The sequence below is a fragment of the Pocillopora verrucosa genome, chromosome 5 (assembly GCF_036669915.1).
Source record: "Pocillopora verrucosa isolate sample1 chromosome 5, ASM3666991v2, whole genome shotgun sequence".
Taxonomy (NCBI): domain Eukaryota; kingdom Metazoa; phylum Cnidaria; class Anthozoa; order Scleractinia; family Pocilloporidae; genus Pocillopora; species Pocillopora verrucosa.
This window is the reverse complement of record NC_089316.1, coordinates 24,046,317-24,060,655: the sequence shown is the minus strand read 5'-3', so window position 1 is coordinate 24,060,655 and position 14,339 is coordinate 24,046,317. Positions and strand designations below refer to the sequence as shown.

Here is a 14,339-nt window from a genome sequence, read left to right as displayed (position 1 = left end):
TGACATAAGGCGAAATTTAGCAAAAAGTTATTATATAGCGAATACGACCAAAAATACAAGGGAAAATGACATCTGAAATCTAATAAATTAACTACAGAGGAAAATCAGTTTAGTAAGACTGGAGAATTCATGAAGTATCTTTAATAATATCAAAGTCATTCCAAATCTTACAGAAATTTGACAACCTGTCAGAAAGCCATCCATGGTTTTATTGTTCAGTGACTGAGAAATGTGTTCTTCCAAGGTCTTTTTGCTTCGTGTGTCACTGGCATTCATTTCAATGTACGTAAAACCCAGCTCTTCACAAACCAGGGTACATGTAGCTGTTGTTGTTTTTCCAACTCCTGGGGAACCGGACAGAAGAGCTGCCATAAAGGACGACCCATCTTGGTCTTTGTTGTAAAAGAAAGCTGTGCAAAATAAAAAGGTTTAAAACTGTGATTCCACTACTAACATACTAACTACAAGTATAAGTGACTGTCGAGTAAAATAAATTCATAAAAGTTCATAAGTTACAGCTGTTTAAAAAATTGTATCTCTGAATGTGGGAATTAAGAAACAATCTGGATTCAATGTGAAAGGTATTTAGCCAAAAGCTAGACGACATTCGCATTACAACTCAATTTAAGGTCTTATGTAAAACATCTGTTGATTAAGGTTAGGTTCATCCACTGAACACTTTTACTTCAAACAGCTCACTAGTACTTCTTACTGTCTGCCATAAAATTTTTATGATTTTGATAATTTGGTATTGGATCAACTAATAATCCCCAGACTGATATTTTTCTATATTCTCATTACTTGTCTGATTGATATTGTATTAATATTGTAAGGAGAAATCCTGTCTTGGTCACTCATGTGAGATAAAGGGTTAGAGGTAAAGTCAGCACAAGAGCCACAGGTCTAACCTTGCCTATGCTTACTTAATTTCAGTAGCATCAGGTGACTAGGAGAATTGCTACTCCCCCCCCCCCCCCAAGAAAGGTCCCCCTATCTGGTTACAACCCAAACTTTTTTCATCTGCTTTCTCCAACAGTTTGCCTGAACCGTTTGCATACTTGCCTGAAGAGAAGTTACATGTACATGTATTTGACCAAAAAGCATCTTGACAATCAATGTGTACTCACATTTAGAGGCTGGTTTCTTTCTATTCTTTTCCCAGTCTCTCAGCTCAGTTCATCAACTTTCTCATGTTGCTCTTATCACCTTGCTGACCAATAATCTGCTTCACTGCACGAGGATGATATTTTTCTACCCATGACAGACTTGGTTCTCCTGCACAAAAAAAAAATTAACTTTACTGTCAAAATCTTATGTAGATTAAAAAAATAAAGCAATAAAAAACAAGAAAACTGTACTTTCTTCTAACTCAATTTAAGTAACACAAACAAGTCTACAGGTGGAAGTACAGTAAAATGATCCAACAGATGAACTTAAAGGTGGAATTTAGAGTGGTGGTAAAACTGACGTGTGGGTGACTGGACAGAGGAGAACAAGGACAATAAGTGACAGATAGAAAGACAGTCATTGGAAGAATGAACATACACAAAAGAGCAGACAGACAGACAGACAGATAGACAGACAGACAAACTGAGTGACACCATAAATTAAGCAGATGGAAGAAGGGAAATGAGGATGAACAAATTATGTTATCAGTTGCACACTAGCCTATGGCTCCTATGACATTTTACTGGTACATGTATATCACACACAATGCACATGTATTTATGTCATCAGTAACTTTAATACAAAGTCATGTTCAGTACCTGGATGCACACAAGAGAAATTGTATTCACTAAGTGTAATCATCAATACATGTAGGATGCTTACAGATGAGGAAATTTAAGGCATACAGCTGAAGTGTGAATTAAAATTTCAGTGAGGTCATGCTCTCGTGCTAATTGTTGGAAAGATTTGAAACACCCACCTTTCAGTGCAGGTGATGATGATAGTGTTTGTGTTGTTGGAGATGACACAGATTTTTCATTCAGTTGTGATGAATCACCTTCAAACTGATCTCTTCCCTGACTGAGGGACTCCACTGGTTCAGTTTTCTCCTTCTTCTTTGTCCTTTTCTCCATACTTAGTGGTTCATAGCTGGTCTCATTGCCTGGTTTTGTTCTGACAAGCTCAAACAGATGGTCTTCACCTATTGGTGATGTTCCACATAGCTTAGCCTAACAGATAAGCACCAAAGTAAAAAAACAAAAAAGGAACAAAAAAACAACAACAAAAACAACAAAAACAACAAAGAAACCATAGGTTTCTTGCCAGGTAATGTTTAGCTATTCAAGGAAGGAAATACAACCTTAAACCAGTTGAAAAGGTCTCTTAATAAAGAAACATTAATGAACTCTACAGCAAGAAATATAACTTTATGCTCATGAAAAAAAAAACTCTCTTAGAAGCCAACAACAGAAAGAAAATGATAAATTTCTACCATGTTAAATTTTTCAGTTCTTGTTAGTTTGCTCTACAGACTTACAAATTGTCAATGAATTGTGTTAATTTATGCAAATTTGTGGCAAGTTTCTGAGGTGTTTTTGCAGTAAGCTGCACCCAGATTTGTTATAAAAATTTAGTGAAAAAGGTACAGCTTATATGTTTATGATCACAGTTCTCTTTTTTCCTCTTTTGAGCTGTGCATTACAATGTACCTTGGAAAGTTTACTCTCCCCAGGATCCTGTCCTATGATGACATAACTTGTTTTCTTGCTCACTGATTGGGTAACTTTTTCACCATATCTTTGAATCAAATCTGCTGCCTCCTCTCTCTCAATACTTTCCAAGATTCCCGTAATAACAAATGTCAGTCCATCCAAACAGTTTACTGCTTCCTAAAAATTTAAATTATCAAGTGCATGCATAATTCAAGATGAGCAGACAAATAATTAATTCTTCCCTTGAAGGCCTCTTAACACTGTCCAAACTGAAAATTTATAAATGGCAAAATAGTAAAAAACTCTGTAGATACACCATAAACATTCCAGATCAATGTCACCATCTGCGCACCCACCCCTCCCCTAACCCAACAACCATCAACTGCTTACAAGTAAGGGTTAATGTTGGATTAGGGGAGGGGTAGGTAGACAGTTTCTCAGATACTGACATTGAACCAACATTTGAACATCAACTGAGAGTAAAAGGATAAAATACATTTTTTTGTTTAACCCTTTAATTCCCATGAGTGACCAAGACAGAACTTCTCCTTACAATATCAATACAATATCATGCAGACAAGTGATGAGAATAAATAATCAAGCAGGGGATTATTAGTTGATCCAAGACCAAATTCTCCAAACTAACATTACAAGAATTGTATGACAGACAGTAAGGAGAATTACTATTAACATCTCAGAGGTAAAAGGGTGAATGAAAGCATGCATTTTACAATTTTTTTGTGTAAACTGTATCTGCAGATTTTCCAAATAAGCCTTAATTCTAATAATCTTCATTTTCCTTTGTCTCGCATCTCTCATTAAAATCTGAAAGGATGGAAAACAAACCATAAAGAGCTTGAGAGATAATAATAATTTAACTACTGTAAGAAATTAACATGTAACTACTCCTGAGAATATCCATAGATTATCCAGCAAACAGGTAATGAGGATACTAAAACTTATCAAGTACACATAGTTGTTATAATGATCTAACAACAAACTCTCATTATTAATTTACAGAAAAATGTGTATCAGCTAGAGGGGAGAATTAACAATCAGATCTTGGTCTTTGAAACCTACCTGAGGGATTTCCTTTGAACCAAGTGCCCTAGGACCATCTCTTGCCATAAAACCATGGTAGCCAGATTTTTTCTTTTCCAATGAGGGTGGAACTTCAACCTCTTCCTCTGATTTTGACACCTTTTGGTGTCCCTTGGGTTGGAGTTTCCTTACAAACATCTTCTTTTCCTTTTTCAGAGTAACAGTTTTCTTTGGACTTGGTTTTGAGTCTCTAACTGGAGTTTCTGGAACTGTGGCAGCCTTGGCAGCCAGATTGCTGGCAGGAGTTGGGTACTTCCTGAAAAGTCCATGGATAAAATTTGAAGTGAATAAAAGTTACATGTATATCAAATATTCTAACAGCAAAGAGCTGTCCTTACAAGGCAAGAGTTGTTCCAAATAGGAATGTTGATAGTGAAAGACACTGCTGCTTTGAAAAATGGAGACAAAGTGGTAGCATCTCCTGGATTGTCAAAGTTAAAATCACCAAGAATGTACCAAAAAGCTTTGTCACTATTGTTACTGTCTTTGTATAAATTCTAGGTACAGTAATGGTAGTATTTTGAATAGTGTTGGTATTGTAAGTAATGTTTTGTTGCAAGTATTGTTAGTAATGTGTCATAGTAGGACAGGTTTACATAATTATACAAAATGTAACACCAGTTAACAAATTTGAGTAAGCTTTTGGATCTTAAACAAAGCCAAATTTAGTCATAAAATGTTACTGTTTCATCTAAAAGTAACTTATTCAAGTGCTTAATTAGTGACACATACCTTACACATGCAATCATATCAGATCCAATCCATTCTAGTATCAGGGTAGAAAAAAGGAAAGGGAAAAAAGATCATCAGACAAGAGGATATCACTTGATTGAACACCATATTCTCAAATATATTTTCATGACACTTGTGTGACAGACAGTGAAGAGAATTTGATTTAAATATCTTGGAGGTGAAAGGACTTGTTCCTTTAAGGCAGCCCATGGTGTTGTTTCTGCCAAAACTATTCCTCAATTGGTCACTACCGGTACCCATTGATTTTGTGACATGGTATGTGTTCACTGTAGACCATCCTGATATAACTATAACAGATTGGCAGAGGGTTTTACAAGGGATGCATGATTATGCCCAAAACCTAACATGTGATGCATTAATTTTATAGAAAGGCAAGGTATGGTGAGGTTTGAAGCTTTCCCTATTCAATGCATGATGCATGAAATACTGTTAAAAATACACTGGATGCCTGAATTTTTCTTTACAAAAAAAAATTGTGGGTGGAAAAAGTGTAGTTAGTTATTCACCTGTTTTCTTTTATTAGCAAATATTTTCCTGGATTCCCTTTCAACTGGAGTAGAACCAAAGAAATCAAGTGCAGAAGTTGCTTTTTTCTCTTTAGGTTTGACTGGACTGAAGCAAGAATAACAATCCATGTGTCAAATATTTCAGTACCACAACAACATTGTATTAAATTCACCTTTGATGACACTGTCTTTATTATTTTTCTGTTGTTTTTTTGGTTTGTTTGTTTTTCATTTTCAACCCTGAACACATTAATATCGGTATGCACATTCTCTAAACTGTTCTCTATGTGTTTCTGAGGGTACTGACAAGGAGAATTTATTTAACAAACAAGAGCTTAGTTGGTGATCATTTCCTTTCTTCTTGTGCCCTTAACCTTGAAACCTGTATGTAACATGTGCGAGGAGGAGGAGGCGAGCGTGGCCTAGTGGTTAGGGCGCTGCACTTGTAAGCCGGAGGTCCCGGGTTCAAGTCCTCCTCCCTGCCACTGGATGGATTTGTCTTCGGTGGCCCCGAATTCAACTCCTGCACGCTTTGTAAATAGCCAACTGGTCTGCCTCCTACCAGTTGGGGTTTTTAACAAGTTTCTGTTCATTTACGATATTTGTTTCCTTATTTACAGTGTCCCCAATTAGCACAGCAGTGCTAAAAAATACACAGACACTTAAATAAAGTTATTATTATTATTATTATTATTATTATTAAAATTTTGGAGAAACCAGAGAAGCAAACACAATATGCAATAAGTTTTAATAAATCATCTTTCCCTGAAAAGAAGCTCCAGTGAAAGAAGACCATTTAAATAACTTACTTTCAACAAAAAAAGCAATCGATGCACATTAATGTTTGATTCAGGAGGGATATTGTAAAGAGAAATTAGATGCTAGTCATTCTTTGCAGTCAAAGGGTTAAATGTATTAGCATAAGAGCAGTGTCCTATGACAGATCTAACATTCCCAATGCTTGATGGAAGAAGGAAAAAACAAACAAACAAACAGAGAAACAAAATTTGGCATGATATTTTTATAAGAAGCCAGATTCTTCTCCAAAGCAATATCTTATGTTCTAAATGAACACCATGGTTTGGTACTGAAATGTCAAATATAATGAAAGAGAATGATGAAAGATGATACCTCTCTTTAACTTGCTGGACCTCTTTAGAAGCTACATTGTCTGACTGTTTGGCAGACTTTTTTAATTTGCTGGGCACAACTTCCTCATCTGTAGAAAATGCATCAAAATATAACTCAAGTGCTACAATATTCAAATTCTATTTGAGGCAGAGTGGTCTAATGGTAAGTGTGCTGAACCCTGAATGAAGCAGATGGCTTTGTTTTCTTTAACAAGCTAATGCATAAGCAATGTTAAAGGTCACGCAATGTTAAAAAAACTGACATCATTTTACTGTACCTCAAGCTCACCTCACACAAAACATTTCCCTATCCAGCCCTCCCACTCCATCAATAAGCAGAGTATGCTGAAACCCTTGTGTAGAACTCAGTCAGATAAAAATATTTGGCCTTCTTATTCATCATGAAAAGTATCCAAAATGTTTTCACATTCACATGATATTCAAGATGATCATGTTTTGAAGATAAATAAAACCAATGAAAAAAATTAAACTAAATTCATAATTTCACTCTTTCTAACCTAAAACTGTAAATCTTATAAAAATTAAAAACATACTTGTAAAAAAAGATGAATCACAATTCCCATAAAGATAAAGTCTCCACATCACCTTTCATGTAAAAAGTATGGCGTAGCCTCAATAAGTCGACATAATTTCCTTACCTGAGTCCAAACTGATTGGTCTTCTATTTTTCTTAGCTTTTGAACTCTCCTCCTTCTTTACTGATGTGGCTTTTCTGAAACAGAGATGAGTGAAAGAGAACCAGGTTCTGAATACAACCTGACATCAGTATCCATATTCTCCATACTGTTCTCTATGCATTTTCTAAGCTGCTGACAAGGAGAATTTGTTTAATAATCAAGAGCTTCTACAGTTGGTGACCATTCAGTTTCCCTGATTCTTGATTCAGGGGTGATATTAGGGTCCAAAAGTTTAATCCTCCCAAGATCTGATTGCTATTTCTCCCCTCTAGCTGCTACACATTTCCTTCTAAATTAGTTATGAGAGCTTGGTGCTAGATCAAGATAGTAGCTTCTACCTGATAAGTTTAAATATTCTCATCACCTGTTTGCTGAATAATGTGTAGATATTATAGGGAGAGGTTTCATGTTGATCACTTCTGGGAGTTAAAGGGTTAACTACAACTGTATGAAAGGGAACAAAATTCAAGAAACAAATCACATACCTGATTTTTGGAGGAAGAGGATCTTCATCAGAATCTAACAGAGATGTAAGATTAATTTAGAAATAGGGTTAGGACAGCATTGTGATGTTGTACAGATAATTATGTGAATCTTTTTACCCCATGTTTCTGTAATAATGCAAATTGCAGTGGGAATTGACAACGACACTGTACAGCACAAGTATCTAGCTTACATGTACATTGAAACCATTAAAACTAATACAGAGGTATAAGAGTTTGTTTAGAGTCTCAACATCTGTTCCTTTCAAAACTGTTGGTATTCACCCTAAAACATTACCCGAGTCAATAATGTTTATTCTTTCCTCTCCTTCTTATGATTTACTTTTGATTTGTTTTTTGTTTTCAGGCAATGTCATCATCTTTCCTGCTTGATAAACTCTGACCAGCAAATTAACAATTACATATTTTTATTCACACAGATGTGAGATAAATTCACTTCTTTGGACCTAACAATAACAACTGGATAAGATCAAGGGGGGGGGGGGTTGTTCCTTGGAACACAACTTTCTTACAAGACATTTTCTTCCAGCTCAGAAAATCAAGAGAAGACACCAGGTGTAGAAACCAATCTCCCTCCTTAAGCCCCAGTCCATGCAACTCTCCATATAAGTTTGACTTTTACGCGGATCATGCAAATAAAAAAGGTGTGAGCTTGAGTTAAAAGGTAATTGCAAGTACACTGTTATGCCAGCCATATTCCAAAATCATCAGGTAAATTGCTCTTTCGTCTAGTAACCCATGTTTCGTATATTATTAGTATTGTCTATGTTATACATATTTCATGTTACTTGTATTTCCTGTGTTATTTCCAATCTTGTAATTAGTCATTATGTTCTTGATGTATTATGTTTGTAATACTTTACTTAGAAACCACTAGCAATGGCATGTAAATAGAAGAGTTCAGTCCAGTCATCAGGAAATTAAACTCATCTAAAATTTATTGCTAGCACATTGGTTACACCAGGCTTGTGGAAAAAAAAGTTTGAGTAAGGTGAAGTTTCAATGTTTCTTTATCAATCACTTTTCAAGTTAATCAAAAATTTCATTTTCCCTTCAGTCTGATTAAATGAAAGATTAACTAGTACTTGTCAAAATTTGCAGAAGTGAAAGCTGCAGTTTGAACAAATTTGTAGAGTATGCTTAAGTCCTGGATATTTCGAACTTAAGGGAAATTTAGGTAGCAGTGTATCACATCGCGCTGTTTAACCCTTAAACTCCCAGATGTAATGTAACATGATGTAACTTCTTCCTAAAATATCTAAACAATATTCAACAAAAGGGTAATGAAAAAAGTTATCTTGACCTAACAAACAATTCCTATAACAAATGCTCAAGGAAACGTCTAGAAACAAGTGGGGAGAATTAGCAAACAGATCTTGGGTCAGTTAAGAAATGAGACAAAATTGCTTCATTTAATGACCTTGTTTAAGATAAAAGAGGCAAAACACTGTAACTTATCAGCCTCACTCAGCTACCCTGACATACTCAGACAAACTATTGAAAATTACACCTACAAAGTTAGTTAACACACAGTACCATACCATTTCCCACATTCCAGCCCAGAAAGATACCTTGGATTAGATAATTATATGTAGTGGAATGAAACTCTTGGTTAAAACTTGTTGTAAAATTACCTACCATGTGCTAAATAAAAGATTCATGACAGATGAAATTTTACCATGTATGGCAATACATACCAATTTTGGCGAAATTCTGCCGCTGAGAACCAAAACGACTAACAAACTATTAGTAAAGTGATGCGTTCACATCACTCTCCTACATTGCTGGCCATCTTTGAAAATCTCTTGTACTTCAGTCAGCGGTCACCAACTTAGCTAGTTTCCAGACTCCTACTATTTCTCTTCCGCTAAGGGGTCACAAGATAACCATAATCTAATTCAAATTCGCGGAACCACACGAAAGGAGCCGTCAGACGATGGAGGTTGAACCACGTGCAGTTGCCCCAATAGATTGCTTTGGAAAATGGCAAATAGATCCGCGGAGAACACTTCTCAGGGGTACGTACTCTGTTCAATGAATGAATGCGCCTTAGATTCGCGCCCGCTCGTTCTGCGATTTGGGTTCTTTCGTTGCGCTGTCGTCTCCTCGAGGTATATCGTTTGTTTATTGAAAAATATTCAAATTCGCAGCATGAAATTTGCAAAATGTTATTTGAAGTTTTATACGCTGTTATTCAAAAACAATTTCATGCAATATAAAATGACTCTATAGAATAAAAAAAACTACGTATAAAAGTTCTAGCGATTGGACTTGAATGGAATGAATGTGGTCGTGCACATTTTCCCAAACTTAAAATTACACTGGTTTCCAAATTGTGTTTGCTAGAGTGGTAGCAGATGATAGTGTTTATGCGCAGAGTTGGAAAGATACAACTGAGTCTAAGAGTTAACGTTTGTAACACTGTTCTTTGCGTCTGTCTTTCAAAGATCTGATGTCATACAATGCATTTAGTCTCTATTGTAAAACTGGACTCGACCATATCTCCGGAATTTTATAGGGCTTACTGCGATTTGATAAACGAGACGAAACGAACTGAAAATATGAACATCTCCGTGGTGTTCTTTGCTGAATCTTCACTATGTTCGCGCAGAGATCAAATCCTCTTCTGTATTTGTGAGCTCGTAGTCGATGAATAATTCGATTGCGTGACATGACACCTTCCTTAAAAAATATCGCGTGACTAAAGTTGTTTTGCAGCATGTTTCTGATTATAATGATAAAAAAAAGTTTTCGTTGAGGTTTCATTAATAATAATGGTTGTTGTGTTATCATTTGTGTGATTTATGGACTGAACTGACCGATTCATCTGTAAGGGGGGCATTGGGATTTTCGATATTTTTTTAAGATCGGTTTTTGTGCTAAAGAATTTTGGTTTTTCGGATTGGGTATTCATTATGGATTTTCCGTCCTTTAGCATATGGTTTTCGGTTTTCGTCATAAATACTTGTCTTATGGGCTTCGGATTTGGTTTCCAATGTGGTTTTCGGATTTTCCTATCTGGTTCCGGTTTCTCTTCGATTTAATCGGCCATTATGCGCCTCCACTGATCTCGAGTTGCCGTGAAACCTCTGTATGCTCCACTTGTCAACACTGTATCGGATCGATCAGGGTTTTGAAAACTGAGATTTGAACACTTAAAAATTTTGACGGTTTTGCATGAGGTTTTCGGTTTTGATCGAATCTTTTTGCGGTTTTGCGGTTGTGGATAATTTTTTTGACGGCTGAGAGGTTTCTAATAGACCCTCTCATTCTTCCGTACAGTGGAGTTCCACACGGATTCTTGTTTTGCAAATTGAAAATCTCTCTTTCTAAAATTACAGATCATCATTTTCGTTCTGTTCTGTGTCTTAAATTACAGTAGGCCTCGTTCAGTTATTTCCTCTGAAATTGTATGTGGATTTTTTTTTTATAATTTTCAATTTGTTATTATTATTTTTAATGTTCTGGAAATGAAGAGCAGTTGTCTTTCTCACTTCACACTTGAATTTGGTGTCTGTGCTAGGAAGCTTGTTCCTGCATCTGTCTGGACTGTCATCTATTAGCTTTGTAATTTTCCATTCCAGCGTGAATTTTCAATGTTCTGTAACACCTGTCTTTTGTTATTGAAACCTAAAAATGTAACAAATTTATTTTAATCCAAAGATGTCTCTGTGATTTCATTTTTTGAGACATGTTGAGAGATTTTCATTCTCAAAATTATCAATTTAGGTGCCCATCATTATCAAAGAGAGTGTTTGATTGTGGCTGTCTTCTTCCAGCTGTAAGTGAAATACTGAAGTAACTTTCATCAGACAATGATGACAAAATCGTTTACATGTAATTATAATTTGATTTAGCACCCTTCTTCTAATAAGCACCCCTCTGGAATAAGTGCCCCCCTCCCCCCTGTTTCATGTCAGAAACTTAGACAGGTGATGATGTTTTGCTAAAACTTCACTTGTAATTTCATGCTTGCACAACTGATAATTATTATTACATGTATTGTTATTATTTTTAAGCTTGTCATTATTTTTATACCGGCCTTTGTCAAGCAAAGGGTCAAATCTGGACTTCAAAACTGCAATGGATATCCTGGTTTGCTGATGTGAGTACAGAATTGATTAATAGAGCAAAAAGGTCAAGGCTTATATTGAAGGTCAACACCAAATAGTCTGATCATTGTGTACTTTTAAGTAGTTGTACCTAAGTCTAAGTGACACCTAGCTACTTGTCATACAAGGCAAAGGGATGTGCTGCTGGTTTGGGTGGCATTTTCATGATTTACTTAGCTATAACGGGGTTACATTTTCAATAGAGTTACTAGAGTGGGGACTAACACATTTTCATTATTTGGAAAATTTTCATACATCAAAATAAGGATTTACAAACAGGAAGATTCAAACTAGATTGATATGTACCAGAATATTAATGCACTGAAGATGAAAAGTAAAGTGTTCTAAATTCACATAAACAAATGTGTTGCTTCATTTTAGGATCATGACCTACTTAAAAGACTTTGTAGTATAGCTAGATAGATGCATCTATAAACAGAAATTGACTAAGTTGGGATCACAAGTATTAAATTTCTGGTAAAGTGACTAACTTAGCAGATGGGGTGTATAGTTGGCCACAGAATAGACTATAATAGGGCAGGTATTCCGAGAGGCCAGCAGCACATGGGTAGATGGGATCACAAAAGTAACACTTTCCACTTCATTGACCAAAAAACTCCCCTACCCCTAATCTACCAGGAAATTGTGCCATTTCAGTCAGAATATAAACACAGTGCAATAATATGAGGCATTCCCTTATTGAATGGGTCTAATGGGAGTGTATTTTTAAGTGAGCTTAATTTGGGTGCCACTGTTTTACTAATGTTTGTGTGGTTTCCTTTCTTACCATTTGATTTTTTTAAGTGGTTTTGGCAACAGATTCACCATGGCTGTTATGTTTGGAGCCACTTCCAGCACATGCCTGAATATGTTTTTACAACTAAAAAATGGAATTTCTCAGATGCCTGACCCAGCTGGATGGGTGCAGGGTAAGTGGTCATACCATAGCAGCCTAATTTTGAATAAATTGAGTGTTTGTTTGTTTTGTTTTGTTTTTTCTCTCACTGTTAAAATCATTTTAAAGAGTATAGTAGCTAGAGGTTAACTCAGTTTCCATGGGTCAGTATTATTTTATGAACAAATTTTAATATAGTTATTAAATGGAATTTAACATACAGTTTAAATGACTAAGAGCAAATACATGCATGGTCAGTAGCGTTTTCAGACATTTGGTTTATGTCTTAGCCAGCTGTTAGCATCCGTGCAGTATTTGTTGCATTCTGCATAGTTTGCATCAGCACTGCTGTGTATGTTAGGGCCCTGGGGCTGTCCTCATCCAGCAGTATACCTTATCAGTGTATGTGTTGGTTTACTGTGTGCCCGTGTTGTGTTTGCCGTTCTGTAGTGTGGGATTCTTGTCCTTGAGGATAGCAGTTCTCGGTGTTTCCTCCCCGCAACCCCAACTGTAGGGTTTGTTTTGCAGGGTCTATTTCAGCAAGCTGTCACTTTAGCATTGGGTAGGCCAGTTGTGTGTTCTAGCATCCTGGGGTGTGACTGTAGTTGCAGCTCCTGGGCCCCTTGGGCACCTAGCCTCCATTTGTGATGTGGGTGTGAACTTGATATTAAGTTATTTATTTGGAATATTTAGACAGGCTGGCTCAGTTTGGCTTTTAAAAGCAGGTGTAAACGTGGGCCCTATAAATGATAACAAGGCCACACTAGGGGCCACATTTGTTACTCTTTGTTGAAGCCTGTGAGTTGTTTTACTCTTTAACTCTCAAGATCTGATTATAAATTAATTCTCCCCTCTAGCTGCTGCACAATTGCATATTCATCAGTTATGAGAACTTTTCTGTTAGATCAAGAAAACATCTTCTACCTGAGAAGGTTTGGGTATTCTCATCACCTGTTTGCTGGATAATGTAAGGATATTATAGGGAGAAGTTACCTGTTAATCATTTCTGGGAGTTAAAGGGTTAATGTCCCCTGCTTATAACCAGTACAGAGAAGATGTAGGAGAGTATGGGGCCTATGGTTTATCATCCTTAGCTGAGAAGACTAGAACAACTAACCATTTGCAGATGTTGTATCAAAGGCAGCATGTTCTTGTCAGTTATTTTAAGACCTGAGTGTTGTTGTGGTCAGGGGCTTGAACCCTCAGCTACCAACATAGCCATAACACCTTCGCAATGTAAAAAGAAATCACAAGGACTCATTCAAACCAGTCGCTAGATACTTTAATCTGCACAATTATTCTTGGCAGCTTATGGCACTTTGTGGCCTTTCCCTACATCTAGGTAGTTCAGAGGGCTCATAACTCTAGAGCAAAAATTATCTTTCAAATAGGCACCCTTAAGTCACATGGTATCAACGAATGCTTTTCATTCAGCTAATATATTCTTGTTTTCCTGTCACCATATTCCCACCAATAACATAGCTCCATTTTCTGCATATAAATACACACACCACCCACAATTCCTCCAATTGCTCCGATGAAGGGCTATTGCGCTCAAAACGTCAGCTTTTAAACCCTTTACTCTGGCCAATTTACATTATCAACTCAGTCAAAAATACTAAATTACCCTGTTATACTCTCCCACTGATGCAGCACCACAGTTTCTTTAGAAATTTACCCCCTTTACCTGCACAGCAGTCCAGCACTCAAAACGAGCAAGCAGAAAAAAAATTCCTCTGTTTTAATTAGTTTTTCAGATTATTGTCACTGTTCTTGTATACGGGATCCTGTTCTACCCATTTTTTGCTGTCTTACAACTGACAACAGACTGGCTGGGTCCTTGCTGGGTTTTCTTTATGTTACAATCAGGTGAGGTAGCTATTACTTTGTTTATGAATACCAATTTGATCAGACTGTGAGTTTGTTTTTGAACTAGCAAATACAGTACCAATGGAAATTTATAGTTAAGAGTCTAGAGAAT

At 36.3% G+C, this 14,339-nt stretch overlaps 2 protein-coding genes and 1 pseudogene across 10 annotated transcripts in view; 1 reads left to right on the top strand and 2 right to left on the bottom strand.

Moving 5' to 3' along the window:
• Positions 1 to 9,143, bottom strand: part of LOC136280820 (uncharacterized) — a 40,350-nt gene extending 31,207 nt beyond the window's left edge. The window contains exons 1-4 of the mRNA XM_066166539.1: positions 9,132 to 9,143; positions 9,049 to 9,094; positions 7,334 to 7,367; positions 6,810 to 6,883 (exon numbers count right to left, since the gene is read on the bottom strand). Of these exons, the coding sequence (XP_066022636.1) occupies positions 6,810 to 6,883; positions 7,334 to 7,367; positions 9,049 to 9,094; positions 9,132 to 9,143 (166 nt within the window). The remainder of the gene's footprint in view (positions 1 to 6,809; positions 6,884 to 7,333; positions 7,368 to 9,048; positions 9,095 to 9,131) is intronic.
• Positions 1 to 14,339, top strand: part of LOC131776306 (uncharacterized) — a 174,881-nt gene that overhangs the window by 154,059 nt on the left and 6,483 nt on the right. For 3 of the 9 annotated variants that reach the window (XM_066166261.1, XM_066166263.1, XM_066166262.1), the window contains exons 1-4: positions 11,000 to 11,132; positions 11,371 to 11,456; positions 12,268 to 12,392; positions 14,108 to 14,227. In XM_066166261.1, coding sequence (XP_066022358.1) covers positions 11,043 to 11,132; positions 11,371 to 11,456; positions 12,268 to 12,392; positions 14,108 to 14,227 — 421 coding nt within the window. In that variant the 5' untranslated portion in view covers positions 11,000 to 11,042. Of the gene's footprint in view, positions 1 to 9,237; positions 9,370 to 10,999; positions 11,133 to 11,370; positions 11,508 to 12,267; positions 12,393 to 13,215; positions 13,326 to 14,107; positions 14,228 to 14,339 lie in introns of those variants that run through there. The other 6 variants (XR_010717434.1, XR_010717431.1, XR_010717430.1 and 3 more) reach the window with 5 other exon arrangements.
• LOC131776303 (replication factor C subunit 1-like) lies at positions 68 to 5,128 on the bottom strand (annotated as a pseudogene).